Genomic DNA, 19,010 nt, shown 5'->3' with positions numbered 1-19,010 from the left:
AAGTTCAAATTCAAGTTAGTTAGCATACAGTGTAGTCTTGGCTTCAGGAGTAGAAGAACCCAGTGATTCACCTCTAAATTATGACACCCAGTGCTCATCCTTAATGCCCATCACCCATTTAGCCCATCCCCCATCCACCTCCCTTCCAGCAACCCTCAGTTTGTTCTCTGTACTTAAGAGTCTCTTATGGTTTGCCTCCCTCTCTGGTTTTTTTTTCTTATTTTTTCTTCCCTTTTACGATGTCTGTTCAACTTCTGCTCACCTGACAGGTTGACGTCTAGTTCCTTCTCCCTCTTTCCTTGCTCGCCCCCTAGTGGAAGTCCTCATTAATGGCACCTCCTAAAGTTAAGCTCTAAAGAGAGCAAAGCAGCTCCACCTTTTCACCCTAAGGAGTTTGGGGCCCTAGAGTACTTTTGTGTTTCTTTTGTGTCACATGTGAAGGAACTAGACTTCATATGAAACTAGGACCTATATTATGGAGGGCAATGGAAAGTAAGAGTTATGACATAATCAGATTTGTATTTTTTAAAAGACATCAGTAACAACGGCAGTAGCCATAGAGCTCAACCCTCCATATGTATCACCTTATTTAACCTTTAGGAAGGTTAAGTACCACTATTCACCAGCAGGCGCTGTCGTCGCCCCCATTTTAAAAGAGTCTCAGAGAGCTTAAGAAAGTTGGGCTTAGTCCCAAAGCTAGTAAGAGACACAGCTGGGGTTTGGACCCCAAGCCAGTTGGTTCTGATGCTCATGCTCTTGATTATTAGGCTGCACATCGTCTGCCAGGAGCTTGGAAGACAAGCTGAAGTGGGGACAAAACTGGAGCCAAGGAGCCTTGTGAAGTGCCAATATGCCTACTGTTATGCCCGAAGGAACGTCTAGACTTGTGTTTCTAAGTCTTCTTCAATTCTCCCTTGACCCTTGCCCAATCAGATCTTCAATCACAGCGCTTCCCTGAGACTGCTCCCACCAAGGTCCTCCCCTTCACTAAAGCCAGCACAACCGACCCTCTGTTCTCATCTTATTTCACCAGTCAGCCCCTGGTTTTCCTCCTACTTCATGGACTGTTCCTTCTCTGTTTCGTTTGTTGATATGCCCTCATCTCTCCATTTTCCACGCCTTAGCAGTGCTCCAGCTCACTGCTGTTTTCTTCTTTTCTCCCTTCACTGATGTGGTGATCCAAGCCAGCCTCTTAACTTTGAAGAGCCATCTAAATGGTGATGAGTCCCAAATTTGTATTTCCAGCCAGGACTGTTCCCAGCCCAAAGCCCACTGGATATCTCCTTTTAGTTGTTGAAAAAGCCTGTCAAATTTTACATGTGCCAAACCGAACTTCTGAATTCCTCTTCCCAAGCCTCTTGCCATCTCTCCAAGTTATAAATCCATTCTTCCGGTTACTTTAGCCAAAGGCTTTGGAGTTAACTGAGCTCTCCCTCTTCTTCTGACCAATCACATCCAATATGTTAGCAAATTTTATTGGCTTTACCATCAAAATATTCAATCGCTTCCATTCTATGATTCATTGAGACCACCATCATCTCTCATCTATATTATTGCAAAAGCCCCCCACATCAAGACTCCATGTTTCTACCCTTTTCCTCTTATGGGCTGTTTTCAACAGAACAATTTAAGTGATTCAGTTAAAATGCATATCATTCAGGGTCCCAGCCAGAAACAGAATTCGCCCCTGGTGAGTGAAGCCTTCACCTGCTGAAGAGCCTTTAGTAGAGAGACCACTTACATAGGCTGGGCAAGACTAAGAAAATAAACAAGAGAAAATGAGGCATCCAGGGACTGGAAGTAGCAGGAAGCGGCTGTATCCCTGGGACTGAAGATTCAAGGGAGGAGACAGTGTTATCAGAACCCAATGAGAATTGCAACCCTACAGGAAAGGCTGCCCATCAGGAGCTGTAGTGGAAGAGAGTTGCAACTGCTTCTAGAGAGAATACCCAAGCAGGGAAAGGCTGAGTAAGACATACGCTGACCACTCTCTCCTCTTTCTCTTTGATCTCCTGTAGGGCCTCTTATTAGTCAAACCAATCAGGCACCAGCCCACCAGTGATGCAGTCTGCGGGAACCAGCCTCCTGGGACAAAGGGCAGGGAGGCCTGAGAATGCATGGATGGTGAGGGAGGGTAGCCGAGGGAAAGAAGATACCCAGCACGAGAGAATACAAGTCAGACCATTGTTCTGCTCAAACCCCTCCGGCGGTTTTCCAGCCTACTCAGAGTAAAATCTAAAGTTCTCACATTGGCTCACAAGCTCTTACATTGGTCAGGTGCCTGCTTCCTAATCATTTTTGTCCTCTGGGGTTCCATTCTTTTTTGGAAGCTCAGCTATTCATTTAAACAGGTTATTATAATCCACCTGGAAATGCAAAAGATCAGAGCAGTAGAGTTTTCAGAATATCAATCCTCTACATTTTCAGAAGCAGAAGGTCCAGCATTCAATAAATGTCAATTGAGCCAATGGATGAATAAATGGATAAACGAACCCCTTTGGGGTCATAAGCTACAAGTGTCTTTTTCTTTTACTAAGAAAAGACTTTATATCTCCTTTCTTTTTTTTCCAGTCTTACTCTTTCGTTGGATGTCTTTGTTGTTCTACGGTTTGTTGGACATTTTTGTTCTTCTTTGAAAACCATATACCAATCCAGGGTTTTCTTCAGAAAGTCAGTTTAGGTCATCTGGCACCCAGACACAACTACCTTTAGGCTCCAGATTTGAACTATGTCTACATGGTGTACCAGAATTCCAGGCCCTTAATGGAGAGAAGAAACCTCGGGTCCATCCAACGTTGGTTTCTGAAGTGTAGGGAGAGTTATTTAGTGAAATGGTCAGATAAAAAATGCAATTTATTCATTCTCCTATACATTTAAATTCTGACCTTATATCAAGTTAGATTTCTAGAGAACTCCGACCACATCACCATGCCCCTCACCAAGTTCCTCTCACTGAGTGCATCCGTGCTGTGGTTTTGGCGTTTATCAAAGCATTTTTCAGATGGATGCTTCTGAGTCCTATGATGGATTTTGTGTTTGTTGAAAACATTTTTCTTGAGAATACAGTGAGAAGTTTGGCTTAAATTGAGTACGCATTCATCTATACTATGGGATGTAATTCAGTCACAAAACGGAACAAAGTACTGATACAGGTTATGATGAGGATGTACCTTGAATGCATTATGCTTAGTGAAAGATGCCAGATACAAAAGGCCAGATATTGTGTGATCTCATTCATATGAAATATCTAGAATAGGTAAATCAATAGAGGCAGAAAGCAAACTGGTGGTTGCCAGGGGCGGGGAGGGGAGGGGGTAGTGGGGACCGACTGCTTAATGGGCACAAGATTTCCTTTTGATGAAAGTATCTTTAACAAGATAGAGGTGGTGACTGCACAACTTTAGGAACGCACTAGATATCACTCTAGATTGTACGCTTTAAAATGGTTGCTTTTATGTTATATAAACTTCACCTCAATAACAATTTTAAAAATGGTGCACCTTCAATCTGAAGAGATTTGGGGTAGGCAAGGTCACAGGACATGTTAGCAGTCACTTGAAGGGTGGCCGGGGGAGGGGGTGGAGAATAGTAGTCTTTCAGTTATTCTGTGCTCCCCAAAGGGCAGAACTAGAGTGAGTGGGTGAGCATTATAAGCCATCACAAAACCCTGGAGAGATTGAAACCAATGCTGGGGGACTATTTGCCCACCATGAGATGGCTGAAGGAAGGCTCACTGAGTGCCATTGAAAGCAGAAGCCCTAGGTCCATAAAAGGAAGTGCCCTTCCCTTGTGCCTACACCCCCATCACAGATGCCTGCAACCGACCCAGGCTGTGTTCACTGCAGTTTCCAACATGAGTTTTTCATGGGTAGAAGGAATGCACGGTCTCACACAACAACCAGTAACCCCACGACTGGGGGCCTAGATCTCCAATAACATCCTCCCCCACTCAGCTTCAACTACCCTCTTCCCCGGACACAGCCTCAACTTTGACATCACCCAAAACGGTGTCACCTCTACAATCACGTACTCCAGCATCCCACTCTTTAATCGTGACCACCTATTCTTGTAAATCTGGTGCTCAAGTATCTCACTGCGACACTTCTTCATCCTACCTCACTGAACCTTCAGGCCATTAACTAGTTCCTCTATTTCTTCTTCATTTCCATTCTGTTCCGTCCTGTTGCCAAACATATCCTGTCTCCCTAACAGGGTTTTAAACCTTGCCTTCTGAGACAACTCATTCCCTTTGAGAAAAGGGGTCCTGCTCCTTATCATGAGCCCAAATCTGTATTTGTTCATCCACCGATTGATTCATTCGTTCAAAACGTATTTGCTGAGTATCTACCGCGTATCGGAAATCTGCTACATTCTAGGAACACAGCAATGAACAAGGTAATGTGTTCCTACCCTTAAGGAACCTAGAATCTAGTAGAAAAGACAAGTATTCAACAATTACACAGATTATTTAATTGTAATTAAAGGAAGGCAGAAAAATATGGGCTGTGAGAGCATCGAAGAGGTGAGCTACTCTAAGGAGCCTATTGTCACGAAGGGACATTTGAGCAGAGAACCTGAAACCTGAGTAGGACAGCAGGCAAAGAATGGAGTGTGTGTGGCTTGTGGGGGGGGGGGGAGGTTGTCCTTGATGGGGGTAGGTAACTCCAGGTGAAACAACCCAGTGTGTTCAAAGGCACCAAAGTGGGCAGACACAGCTCTCCATCCTGGATGGAATGCAATGTCTAAAGAGGCATCGTGTAAAGTGAGGCTGGGAGACAGGAAAAGATGATATTTTGTATGACTTGAGGGCTGTGTCAATGACTTGGGTCCACAGTCCCTCCCAGCAGCCGATTCAGAGACTGGAGACCAACGGGTTCATGGGGATTTTATCATGTAATCCAGGGATGGTGACAAGGGTCTGTTCTGAGGCTGTCCGTGGGAATAGAACATGGCTGGTTATGGGTTATTAAGAGAAGTGTTGATAGGATTTGGCACCATTGGGAGATTAGGGAGAAGAACAAAATCTCCTGGATTATAGCCACAACTCTCTGGCAGGGATGTTTGTACCCTCTTATGAATGTACCAAAACTACCGGACCATCCACTGAAAAAAGGGTGAATGTTACGGCATGCGAATTTTATCCAAATAAAATTGAATTTTTAAGAAAGAACCTACACACAGCACTAAACATAAACACGTTTATTATCAAACTTTGCGCTGGCCACGTCACATACAAAATAGGTATGGCATAAGCTTAAATAAATACATACTTTAAAAAACTATAAAATATTTTGAATCATAATTTAAAATGCTTTTTAAAACCCGTTTTAAAAACCGTTTAAAACACGGACCACAGTTACATTTCACACAGCTATTTACATCACAGTATAAAGATTTACAACATTCGAACAATTTCAGAGAAAATAATAATTCATTCTATAGGTAGTCTGCTGGCAGTAGTTGTTTATTTCTCTCTCCCTTATTTTCCAGAGTTCTTTTGCCCCTTAAAATTCGCTACCGTTCTGACACTTAGCATACCTCCCTGGTTACTTATGGCTTTGCCTTTACCAACACGCAGCCCGCATTTGTCAGAAACTTTGATTTTCAACACATGCTAAGTGAATGTACGTGTGGGAGAGTTTTGATTCTCACGTAACTTGCAAGACGGAGCGAGAAGCTTGGGCAATGGACTGGCCAAGAATTTCTCACTGCCAATGATCAGTGGGGCTCCCTGAGGAATTTTAAACTCCCTGATAAATAAATACATATGCTCATTCATACTGACTTTCCTCTCTTCACGAACACTCTAACAAACAGAATAACACAATTAGGGAATAAATATTAAAAGTCTCCACTTTTCAAAAAACCCACCAGACAAATCTTTTACAAGGTGAGTCCCTAACATGGATTTAAAATCTAATGTAATATATGAGAATTATATGTGGACCCGTCACCCCTGACAAACGTCTTTGGAGAAATGCTAAAGCACATCCGTATGACTACATGTTTTTGTCAACAGAGACATTCAAAGAGTTGTACCTTCGTCTGTCTGCATTTCTGCTTTTAGCAAATCAGAACATTTGGCCCCGTGGAAGCTTTTCATCATGGAAAACCACCTACCTCTGGAAAAAGAGCTGACAGTGTATAAGTGCATGCCATTCAGATTCTACTGTGCTGATACTAATGTTTTGAAAAGCAACGGGAACAAAAAATTTAGAACTTTACCCTGGTTAACATTATAAACAGTATTTGCCCTTTTTTGAAATAAATTTACTACAGATGGAACATTAGAAACTGTGACTGAACAAAGATCTAGGATAAGTCACTTCTACCCTATTGCAGTCCTAATGTGTACATATTTTAGAGTCTCTACAACACATACACTGAATTAAGAATTAGGGAAGATTGTCCTGTCGTCAATGCAAATAAAGAGAGCACAATCTCTTATGGCACTTTAAAAAGCAGTGAATCCCACAGGGAGAAAAGTGATTAAGACTGTGCTTTAGTCATCCTCGCACAGAGCATTAAGTAGGATTTCCCCATGCACTCGCCTGGGTGCATTACAAAATTGTCATTTTTTTTCACGTTGGTGATAGAATATCTTTGGCCAAGCGGTTTCCCCTAAACTCTTGACAATATTTCAGCCCCATGACAGCAACCGTGTAATCAGCAGAGACACCGTGAGGGGCAAAAGAAAGAAGCAAGGCCACAAAATCCTGTGGTTCTCCACTGAGATCTCACAGTGAGCGGGGCGGAAAGATAGAACAGGAATTCTTGAGATCGTGGAGCCTGGGTCCCTTCACATTTGCCTGGAAGAGAATATGCTTTCCCTCCATCAGCCGGTACTTTCCAGACACAGAGAACAGCGAAGAGAAGGCTAACTCGCTGATGGCAGACTGGCCTTGCTCACTGGAGTTTGGATGGGTGAAGTCCTCATGGGTGCCTCACTCCCAGCTTAAAGGCAGCGGGTGTGGGAGGTGAGGAGGGCCAGAGACCAGAGGAGGGCTCTCTGTCCTTGCCATCTTCAGGGTATTGCTCTAGTTCCCTGGAGGAAACTGTGTTCCTGCGAACAGAGAGAACATGCCATCAGGACGCTTAATATTCTGTATTCATAGCAACAACAAAATTCACCGTCTACCATGGACCACCGTGTTCACTATCACGGGGGAGTCCACCTATGAACCTCAAAGCCCTATTCAGTTAGGGCAGCGAAACTATTCTATATGATACTCTAATGGCGGATATAAGTCATTACACACTTGTCAAAACCTGTAAAATATACAAAGCCAAGAGAGAATACTAATATAAAGGGTGAACTTTAGGGGCGCCTGGGTGGCGCAGTCGGTTAAGCGTCCGACTTCAGCCAGGTCACGATCTTGAGGTCCGTGAGTTCGAGCCCCGCGTCGGGCTCTGGGCTGATGGCTCAGAGCCTGGAGCCTGTTTCCGATTCTGTGTCTCCCTCTCTCTGTGCCCCTCCCCCGTTCATGCTCTGTCTCTCTCTGTCCCAAAAAATAAATAAACGTTGAAAAAAATTTAAAAAAAAGGGTGAACTTTAGCTAATAATAACGTATCAATATTGGCCCATCAATTGTAACAAAATGCCACACTAATACAGGATGTTGATAACAAAGGAAATTGGAGGGTGAGGGAGTATGTTGGGAGTCCAGTTTCTGCTAATTTTTTTTGTAAACCTAAAACTGCCTTAAAAAATAAAGCCTATTAATTAACAAAATCTATTCGGGGGGGGGGGAGGTGAGGGGGACTTGACCCTTCACAATTCTCACAAAGCAGAGCACAGATTCTAGAACCAGACTGCCTAGGTTTGAATTCTGGCTATGTCACTCACTAGCTTTGAGATTTTAGGCAAGTTATTTAACTTGTCTGTCTCTCGTGTTCTTCATCTGTGTAACAGGAAATACAGCAACAAGTCTCTATCTCCTAGAATTCCCAACTCAGAACAGTTTCTGGAAGATACTAAGTGCCACATAAAGGTTAGCCGTCATCATTTTTACTAATAACTTTCACAAGCGAAATGACTCAATAAAGCCCAGATCCTTGTTCCTGTCCTTCTACAAAGAAATGAAACAGTTTTCCATCCAACACCGTGAAGGTGGTGATTTTCCCCCCAGAAACTGGCAGATTTGGAGGATATGCTCTCTCAAAATCATATGTGGTTTTCAAGTCTTACCTGATTCCTTTGGACTTAAAGGGACTCAGAAGGCATCTGGTAGGATCCATCTGATTGGAGGCTTTGGCAGCTGCTGTGGAGTGCATAAAAACACTAAGTAAAGCACCGTTTTCCGACATGAACAAGGAAAAATGTGTAGAATGTTCAAAGGCATGCTTTGGACAAGAATGCAACTTACCTGGCAGGAACAAATTTCTTTGCTGCAAGAAAAAGAAAACCATTAAAGTTGGACTAAAAGACTCTCAGGGCCGTATTAAATTCAGAAACAATATGACTCTATCCTCTAGGGATTGCAAACCCAATGCCTTCAGGGCCCCTGTAATAATCAGAGTGCAAACACAGCTTGGGGGCAGCGGGCGTGAAATGCACACTCATCCTAGGGGCCCAGCAGCTTTCTAATGCCGGCCAATAGCTACCCGCTCAGCTTGCCAAGTTCATCTGCCCGTTTTTCATGAGAAGTCCCAAATCTAGATTTTACGTGAAAGTTCCTATTTTATAAATGTCAGAACTTAATTTTAAAAAATGTCAAATATTCTGTAGAGCCAAACTGTGAGTGTGGCTACACGCGTTGGCATATTCCCTAGGAGATTTCCCACATCGAAGCCTGTATTCCAAATAAATGTTTCGGAGCCGTTTTAGCCACTTCCTGGGAGCACCCATCATGGCAGGCTCACTGCACCCACTCCGAGGGGAACCACAGAATTCCATGTGAATGGCACCCCCTGGAGTTGTCTGCTGTGAACACAACTAACATTTTTATTTCCTAAAACCCCTCCCCACTTCAAGCTGTACTGTAAACTCTTTCCCTAGGACCACTGCTCATTTACACTGCAGTTTATTAGTGTTTTGTAACTAGAGTCTAATTACTGCCGAGATGTGCAAGAGAGGGGACACCAGCGTGGCTCGATCGGTTAAATGTCTGACTCTTGATTTCAGCTCGGGTCATGACCTCACAGTTTGCGAGTTCGAGCCCTACATCAGGCTCCATGCTCGGGATTCTCTCTCCTTCTCCCCTCTCTCTCTGCCCCCCCCTCCCCTGCTTGTGCTCTCTTTCTCTCAAAATAAATAAATAAACATTAAAGAAAATTTTAGAAACGTGCAAGAGAGAACATGACTCACCAATGAGGAAAAAAAAATACATTTTTCAAAAACATTTTTGGAGTACGTTCCCAAGCTCCCTTACCTCTCTTCCGCAGGCGTTTCAGAAGCCAGAGGACAAATGATGCTACCGTCATGAGGGAGGTCCCAGCGGCGGTGAGTCCAACAGCCAAGGGAATGCTGGACTCAGTGGGAGCTAGGGAGATAGAGGAGGGAAGAACTTTCACGAGAAGGAACTGAACGTAAAGTCTTTCTGTGCCCTTTTCTTGGCACATGGATAAGCCGTCTACGTCAATGCATGAGGGAGAGACAGGGCACTACAGGCCTCTGAGATGACCCAAGCCACCTGCGCGGGCCTGTCTGCGGCCACGGCCAGGAGCGCCCTCACCTGCCAGGCTTGAAGAACAGAACCCACTGCGCCTGGGTCCCTACTGCACTCTCTTCTCCCTCCCTTGCTCTCCTTTCCCCCCTACTTTTACCTCTGGCTCCCCTTTTCGCCCTCGTCGCAGTTCTACCTATTCCGCCCACGTGTCACCTCCTCGGTTCTCCCTCTATGCCCATAAAATGAAATGGTCACCAGCTTTTTCACCTTGGCAACCCCCCTGGCCTGAACATAATGAATGGTTCCTTGCTTTCCCCTTCTTCCGTCTAGTCCCCCCAGGCAACCACCACCAATCAATGCTTCACCTTCGCAGGTAGGCGGCGTCCCGGACCAGTGTCCCGTGGCATCGCACGTCAGAGCTGCGGAGCCGTTGAGGGTCCACCCCTCAGGACACGCAAACGCACACACAGCGCCAAACGCGGGCTCCCCGTCACAGCTCACGTTCATTTTTCCCGACGCTGCCAGTCCCGAACATCGTACGGCTGCAAACGACAGGCACACGCGCGGCGGTTAATAAAGATCTACTGGAAAACGTCTAACCCTGATTGAAAAGCCATCAGCAGGCGTAACTTAGACGCACTTCTTAGTTTTCAGCTCGTAGCAAGTTAGGATCAAGGCCCGTGGGGCAATCGAGGTTCAGATACATGTGAAGTTTTTGACCTAGGCCCCTTAAGGTCTAAATTCAGTCCTACCTTGGCAGGAGGGGACTTCCTGCGTCCACTGGCCCTGAGATGTGCACTCGACTTGAGCCGACCCACGCAATTTGAAGCCTTCCTCACAGCTGAAGGCGCAGGAGGACTTGTAGGTGAACTCTCCGGCGGGGGAATGGGTACATGTCACAGAGCCACGCTGGGGCTGCCGGACGGCATCGCACTTCACAGCTGGAACACACGAGCGAGCACATTATTAGAAATTTGTATCGGGCAGCGGCAGGTTTCGCACGTAGTCGCGTCTCCAGCCCTCCCATGGTTTTTGTGTTAAAATAAAGACAAAAACTGTACCTTCACACGTGGGCTCCTCACTGTCCCATTCGCCTGTAGGGCCACACTGGAGCTTTTTGGATCCCTTCAAGACAAATCCCTGTTCGCAGAAGAACTCACAGCTGGACCCCTTTTGGAAACTTCCAGAAGCAGCAGGAAGACAACTCACGTAGCCTCTCTCTGGGCGGGACAAGGCTTTGCACTGAAAAGCTGAGACACCAAAATCATGGTCAGAAAACATTGCGGAGGAACTGGAGGGTCCTTGGCGTTTGATGAATGAACCCGGTTCATCATAGATGAAGCAACACTCAGAGGTCTCAAGGCTCTTCGTGACTCCCTGGACAGCTGGGAAGATGCCTGTGTTTTCTCCGAACGCCAGTCCCTTCACGGACAATGGCATTCAGTGAAGGGAGGCCTTTCACGGAACCAGTGGTTCCTGAGCACTGCTCTGACACTCGAAGGAGTTACCGTCAGGACGAAAAGGTTATGTAGTCAGAAAGCAACTGATGGGTCCTGGATGCTTACAGATGATGCCAAAATGCAAAGAAGGTAAGAAGGTAGCGCATGAAATGTGCCTGCTTTGCAGCTTGATTCGGGTCTTGTGGCTTCGTGCCACTGGAAATCATTCTGTGCTGTATCTGGCTACAAGAATACCAGTACCCGACAGCGAAAACTGCTTGCTTTCCACATTGTTGCTCTTGCTTTAAAGTGAATTAAGTTTTAGTGCTTATCCGGGTACTAAGTGTGCCTCTACATATGACGCCATCCTCGACACATTCTCATCCCTGCCAGTTATGGGCAATTTCAAGTCCAGGTTGAGAAAAAGAATGTTTATGGTCAATCTTGATGTGGACTCTACCTTTACACGTTGGCTTCTCGTCGTCCCATTTCCCGGATGAGGTACACTGGAGGCGCTGGGATCCCATTAGCTCAAATCCTGCTTCACACTCAAAGGCACAAGTCGTGTTCCATGGGAAGTTTCCAGAGCTTTGGGAACAGTCCATGACTCCGTTGGCAGGATTTGTCAGAGCATCGCACTCGACCACTGGGGATTTGAAAGAGCACCATGAAATTTACAGATATGTTCGCTGCCTGTTGAATTGGAGTTTATAACAGGGCGAGGAAGCAGCCTTCAAATGGCAGATCCCAAAGTCCTAAGATAAGTCTTGGGGACATGCGCGCACACAGTAAAACTTTTATGCTTTTTTATTAATACTTTCATCTTCTCTGATTGATTTATACTCTGACTATGCTGAGTGGTTTCTGGTCTACTTTACGATGTCCCTGATCTATGTTATGTAAGGTGAAAACGAAGAAAAAAAACCCAGATTCTAGATGATTTATGTCCTGTTATGTCCTAACATACACAGGACATTCATTTATGTCAGCCCAGCGGGACCTGGAAGCCAAAAGCTTCCGTCTCTGGCCTAGAAAGATAAGACTGAGAGAGAGGGGCGCCTGGGTGGCTTAGTCAAGCCTCCGGCTCTTGGTTTCAGCTCAGGTCATGATCCGGGGGCCTGAGATTGAGCCCTCCATTGGACTCTGTGCTGGGCACGGAGACTTCTTGAGATTCACTCCCTCCCTCTCTCTCTGTCTCTCTTAAAAGATTAAAAACACTGAAGAGAAAAATAGATATGGGGGCTGCCTGACTACCATGGTCTTAAATCCACCTCCACTGCATGAGAGAGATTAAGCAGGAGAAGATAAGTCATTACGATTTCTCAAGTGGGTTCTGCTGTTATGGGCACTCGCTTACAAGTCACCAGAGCCCGAGAAGCATCCACTGCAAACATGGGATGTAAACCTCTCTCAAACCAAGCAGGCACCCTACTGGCCATACATATTGGCTAAGGGAAGTCCTACTAAAAACAACCGAAAGAACTTGCCCTGGAGTTTTGGAAACGTTGTGACATTGGATCCGAAACAAAACAAGACAACGAAGGGTGAGTTTGAGAATGTTCTGGGCATTCGGAGAGAGATTTACCATTGCAGGCAGGAGCGGGGGCGCTCCATTCTCCCGTGGACGTGCACCGCGTGGCCTCTGTGCTGCTTGGGAGGTAGCCCTTTTCGCAGCTGACAGAGCAAAAAGAATTGTAGCTGAAGGTCCCCAGAGGGTGGGTGCAAACCAGGCTTCCGTGCTCGGGGGCTTCCCGCGCTTGACAGGTCACCACTGAAAGGAGAAACCACATCAGTGCTGCTCTCTGTCATCTTGCATGAAGTGAGAAAACCCTGGAAGGTGTAACTACTGTTTACGCTTCCTATGTGCCAGGCACTGTGCATTCATTCCGATCAGCCTCACCATTGAAGCTGATACCATTATTAGCCTCCTTTTGCAATGACACAGCTGGGACTCGGGGGGGGGGGTTTAACTGCCTGGTCCAGGTGCCCTAAGTCAGAGTGGTAAATCTGGGCTTTGAAGCTGGTTGGGGGTGGGGTCTGACTCTGACTTCACGACCTCGGCTCTTGACCGCCACCGGGCACCACGTGGCCCAGGGAAGGGAAGACAGGCAGACCCGACGCCAGAGCCAGCTGGGACGCGGGATGGCGCTACCAACTCAAGTGAAGGCAAAGGCGACACGCCACTTACCTTGCTCGCACCTGAGTCCCTTGAAGCCGGGGTAGCACTCGCACGTGTAGTTGTTGACGGTCTCCACACACTCGCCGTGGCCACTGCAGGATGTGGGGGTACAGGCAGCTGCAGGAAACACAATCCGCGGGGAGGAAGATCATTACTGTGCTTCGAATGCGTTCCGTCGCATCATGAGTGTGCCACAGAGATCATTGGCGACGTCGCCAGGGACGCGGACCGCCAGAGATCTTAACTGAAGTGCTTCACCCAATGCGAAAGCCGAGCTTTAAGCTCAGCGAGGTTGGACCTTGATGGCTAATGTCAAAGAAGTAATCTCCCAAACGATGTTTTAAAGCCCTGTAGTTTAGAACGTAAAATTACCATAGCGGAGACCAATTCTTGCACACTGTCCGCACCTTGTCAAGACGCCCCCCACCCTGAAACTGCCTCCCAGGGCTGCCCCGAGCCCCGTACCTGTGTAGCACAAGGCAAGCTTCTTTTTGCTACATCTCTCGTCATTCCACTTGCCCGCGTCCTTGTCTCTCTTGATGTAGATCTCCACACAGTCCTCATTGCTTTGCTTATTGTTGGGTTCACCAGGAGCCCAGTTCTTGGCTTCTTCGGTCAGAGGCTTCTGGGTCCCTATCCAGGTCCACGTATTGTTGACCTTTCTGATTCCGATCCAGTAGTAAGTTGGCGAGTAGCTCAAGATGGAGTTCAGGTACTGAATCTCTTCCTGGTTTTGAATCGCGACCAGATGCGTGTACCGTTGCTGGCAATACGCACTAGCTTCGTCGAACGTCATGATTTCTGTGGAGGCGTTGTAAGACCAGGCTCTGCTCCCTTTAAGCAGGAGAAGCACTAAAGAGGAAAGCGTGAAAGGCATGGGACGTTTAGTCCTGCTGTGGTTTGACTCTTTTAACTGGGCTTTGCACTCTTATTTTCATCATGCGGTAGCCTTGGGGATGACTCAAGTTTTTTTCCTCTTTTCCAAAGTAAGAAAGGGGAGAGATGGAGAAACTGCCATTCGCTGCACATATCTTTGGGGACTGAGCCCCCCGCTTGATGCTCTCCCTGCACTTGCCCACCACCATCTACCAGTATATCCACTACAGTAGAATAATAATCAGAATAACTGAGCTTTCTTGAGTACTGAATATGCGCCACTAAGCACTGTCCGAGGTCCTCTCCATGCTGCTGGAGCCTCACAATGCCTCTGGGAAGCAGGCCATTTATGATCAGCACTTGACACATTGGGAGGCACTAAGGGGTAAAGTAAATTGCCCTTAGCCCGGGGCAGAACACCCTGGGCGGAGAGACCGGGATGCTGCAAAACACCCGACAATGCACAGCCCCCCCCCGCCACGGGGGGAAATTGTCCTGTCCAAACTGCCCACAATGTCAAGGATGAGAAACCTTGGTCTAACGAATGACATTGACTTACCAAGAGTGAGAGCAGGGAGAAGTCGTGAAGCAGTCATGACTTCCAGGGTTCTTGTCATCAAAAGATGAGTCTTGAAATGCCTTGCTGGGCGAAAAAGTACAACATTCATTACAGAAAGAAATTTTAGGTAGCCAGTCACTGAGCTCATTCTACAATGATGTTTTCAGCAGCGGCAGATTTTAGGTAAAAGATAACAGCGCTCCCATCTTTGTTTCAAAGAAGTCTATGGGAATGGATGCCTACGCAAGTTAAGATTTTCATCGTTTAGGTGCAAGAGAAAAGCCAGATTTTAACGAAGTCTGAATACAACAAGAACCTGCCCAGGCCGTTTATCCAAAGGCTCTCTGCCTATCTGTTCGTATGGATAATCTTGTTCCATGGCCTTACGCTGCACTTACTGTTTTGTGAGGCAGTGGCGTCCGCGTCTGACTCCTCGTGGCGTCCGCGTCTGACTCCTCGTGTCGCTGGCTGCTTCTATCTTGGGCCACTTGGCAGTTCTGGGTGAAGTCAGCCAAGAACAGCAGAGCACTGCTCCTGCGGCAGCCCCTTTATAGGGGCGCTGGCTTCCTGTGAGTAATAGGAGGATGTATCCAAACCCAGGAGACAGGAATTCCCCAGTAGCATCCAAAAAGTTTCCCGGGAATGTCCATAACGCCAAAAAATTACAGTGATGTCAGAAACCCTGGGCCTCCAAGCTAATTCGCCTCTGTTCCTACCATTTTTAAAACATTTTTTTTTAACATGTATTTATTTTTGAGAGAGGGAGAGGAAGCATGAGCGGGGGAGGGCCAGAGAGAGAGGGAGACACAGAATCCGAAGCAGGCTCCGGGCTCCGAGCTGTCAGCATAGAGCCCGACGCGGGGCTCGAACCCGTGAGCCGTGAGATCATGACCTGAGCCAACTCGGAGGCATAACCGACTGAGCCACCCAGACGCCCCTCATGCTTTTTTATTTTACGTGAATCCTATTAATATGGCACAAATGGGGGGGAATTAATTCTAGTAACATAAACTGATGTCTTTAAAAAGTTTAAAAACTTTGCTAATCAGCAGCATCTCTCGTGTAATTGTGGTAGTAACCAGGATTTCACGAATGCAGGCAAACTCAGACTTAGTTTTATGATCTGTGGACCACTATTCTTAATTTTCTCACGTGTGGCTGTCAGTAGTGGGCCACCAATGTTTTCTCTCTCTCTCTCTCTCTCTCACCTACCAATTCAACTCATGTTAAGGTACCTGTCTCACGGAGGTACCTGTCACAAGGTATCTGTTAACCCTGATTCTGTGCATAGTTATAGCTAAATTACTAGAAATAATATCTCCTAATAAATTAGCTTGTGTAGCTAAATTACTAGAAATAAATGTTTGACATGTTTTGTTTCTTAAAAATAAGATGAATGGGAAACAGATTTCGATGTCCATGCCTGGAAAACATTTATTCATGATTTGTTCAGTGGAAAAAAAAAAAAAAGATGAAAGCTATATGTACTCATATTTAATTGACTCAAATTTTGTTTAAAACTTTTAAGCTATGAATGTGCCAAAAATAACAAAACTGTACCAAAATGTTAACAGTGACTATCTCTGGATGGCAAGATTGGGGGGAAGTTTGATATTCTTCATGACTATTTTCAACAATTTTTGCAATGGCCCTCTATTACTTTTATAGTAAGTATAGCACCGTTTAAAGAATCCTGTGTCCAAATGCAAATGAAGGAGACATAAACGATATCATTTATTCTGCTTTCCATACTGACATTTCTCTGGGGGTGACGGAATACCCCCAGCTCCGCATCTTGTCTAATTTAAAATTTTTTTTTTCAACGTTTATTTATTTTTGGGACAGAGAGAGACAGAGCATGAACGGGGGAGGGGCAGAGAGAGAGGGAGACACAGAATCGGAAACAGGCTCCAGGCTCTGAGCCATCAGCCCAGAGCCTGACGCGGGGCTCGAACTCACGGACCGCAAGATCGTGACCTGGCTGAAGTCGGACGCTTAACCGACTGCGCCACCCAGGCGCCCCACATCTTGTCTAATTTAAATGCTGGAGACGGTAAGTGGGGATCACTTGAATTTCCATAGGAAAACTTGTTGACCTCTACACCCACTTTCCAGAAGATCCCAATTTCAAAGCAAATTCTCTCTGTGGCTTAATTTACATCGAGAGAACTTCCGGAGAGAGAGCCCCAATAGCAGAAGGGGGGATAAGAAACATAAAAAGTGGAATAGATTTGGCAGTAAAGGTAATTGATCCCCAGAGGTCTGATATTCCAAACCTACTCACCCTTACGGTTATCTTGCATCCACCCAGAATATGCCCCTGAGGTTGGGCCAGCAAACCGGGCACCTGAGTACTGGGGGCTAAGAGGCTCTCCTCAGGCTCAGAGGGTTGCTGCAGAGGCCGTGAGCAGACCCAGCCTCCCTCTCATGGACAGACCTCAGCACAGTGAGGGGCAGGAGGCGGGTGACGGCGACTGTCAGGATCTCATGAGGGCGCCCACTTGCTGGAGATGGAAGACGAGTTGAAGGAATTGGGGGAGAGTTGAGTAGCCAGGGTTGTTGGGTATTATCTCCCCCCCTCCACACACACACAAATAAACCAGATTTCTCTGAGCAACAGGCTGATTAGAGGTGCCTCTAGGCCCCATCGAGTCTCCCAGGCTCTGAAGATGCTGGTTGCTGTCCAGAGACTTCTCGGTTCCTTTACAGCCTCCACACTGGGGAGGCTGAGAGAAGGGGAAAGAAGGCAGTGCAAACACGGGCACACCCCAGGCTGCACCACCACAGTTCTGTCGTCTGTGAGGCGCCACACTTCTTGGCTTCTTCATCCCTTTTCCTGGAAGTTGCTTGTCCTCTGCTCTCCAGCCTTTAATGGGCATCAAGGACTTTACCCACTTTTCCTTCTGTGCCCAGACTCGTTCTCACTTTTATGGAAAAGAGGCATCCCTGAGGGAGCGAGAGAGAGAGCCAGAAAAATGATTTGGGGGTTCCTGAGACCAATGTTCCAATTTTATCCAGAGCCATCCTGTACACTATCAATAGCTGGGGACACATAAAAACTACGGGCAGGAGACTATTGGGCTTAATAGAAGGCAGCACCGGCCAGAACCACATGGGACAAGACCAACTTTCAAGGTGTGGCTTTAGCTTTGGGTCCTCGCTGCTGAAGGGAACCGCCAGGCATGGGCAGCGGCCTCCCTGACGCTTCGGGTTGGTTCCCTCCCTGCTGAGCCCTATTGCTGAACACTGATTTTTTTAAAAACCTTGCCGACTTCTCTTCCCACGTTCTACTCTGCCAACACCTGGTGTGCTTCCATAGAGTCTAAGTCAGGGTGGAGAGATCCCAATATAGATACAGTTCTGTTTACAGAATTCAAATGTGATGTTTCTTGCACACCCAAAATGGCTAAACGAAATTAAGAAGATCATGGCACAAAATGGCATTTCTTGTTTGATCCAAACATAAGCCTATTTGATGGAAAGTTGGTCAGGCTCCCTCCAAATTTGTTCCCCGGGAGGGCACGTTCACTCAATTGCAGTTTATAGCTCTCTTAGAACAGCTGGGTCAGGCAGGAGCCCTGGGCTCTCTCTCCGCCTGAGCTCCCGCACCTGGGAGGAGAGTGGGGCTCGGAGACTTCTTTCATAGGAAGGAGGCTCACCGCGTAGTTTGTCTAAAATGCACGCCTTCAGGTCCAACATTCAGAGACACCGACTCATTGGGTCTGGATGGGACCCAGGAACCTGCACTTTCAATGAACATCTCAGGTGATTGTGACGCAGACGCCCAAACCCCACCCCACTTAGAGATATAATGGCCCAGGGCCACCTAATTCAGGAGAGAATATCAAGAAAGTCTTATGGCTGGTGCTCAGTTGTTAAGTACCAGAATCTTGACCGGTGTGTCACCGTAGTTCAGACACCTTCTCTGCTGGAAGGCTAGAGGCCCTGTTTGTAACAGTGCTGGGCAAAAACGAGGAATATCTGGGATGAGTGAATGCTTGGAATTCTTATACGTGGAAAATCGGTGGGCTTTCACCAAGGAAAGAGAATAGCTGCTAAAGAAATAACGTGAGTATGTAGATCTTCACTTATTCTCCTCCTCTTGTTCCAAAGGACCCTGTAATTCTACTGATTCCCCCCTTGGAACTTCCTACACGATTCTGAGACTTACAATTTTAATGTGTTTCCTTGCTTCCTATTTGGCAATGCCTTATCTTGAGGTTTCCGCTTACTGTTTTGGGATCTAAGAACGAACTAATGGGAATATCTTCAAAATGAGCCAACCCTGGTGAATTTCCAAAGCGGAAAGGAACAAGTGTAGGCAGCCTAGTGAATTGACAGAGCTTTTC

At 46.5% G+C, this 19,010-nt stretch overlaps 1 protein-coding gene across 1 annotated transcript; it reads right to left on the bottom strand.

Moving 5' to 3' along the window:
• Nucleotides 1-8,203: 8,203 nt before the first annotated feature.
• On the bottom strand, nucleotides 8,204-14,719 carry SELE (selectin E). The gene is made up of 11 exons (XM_047076410.1): nucleotides 14,662-14,719; nucleotides 13,692-14,078; nucleotides 13,236-13,343; nucleotides 12,633-12,818; nucleotides 11,508-11,693; nucleotides 10,670-10,858; nucleotides 10,361-10,549; nucleotides 9,974-10,150; nucleotides 9,372-9,482; nucleotides 8,367-8,388; nucleotides 8,204-8,261 (listed from the first exon to the last, which is right to left on the bottom strand). The coding sequence occupies exons 1-11, from the start codon at nucleotides 14,717-14,719 to the stop codon at nucleotides 8,204-8,206; spliced, it is 1,671 nt and encodes a 556-aa protein (XP_046932366.1).
• Nucleotides 14,720-19,010: the final 4,291 nt, after the last annotated feature.

Source organism: Lynx rufus, unplaced genomic scaffold (genome assembly GCF_022079265.1).
Source record: "Lynx rufus isolate CCGP_SWC_20201006 ecotype Redwood Valley unplaced genomic scaffold, mLynRuf1.p SCAF_15, whole genome shotgun sequence".
NCBI lineage: Eukaryota > Metazoa > Chordata > Mammalia > Carnivora > Felidae > Lynx > Lynx rufus.
This window is presented reverse-complemented; position numbering and strand designations above follow the sequence as displayed.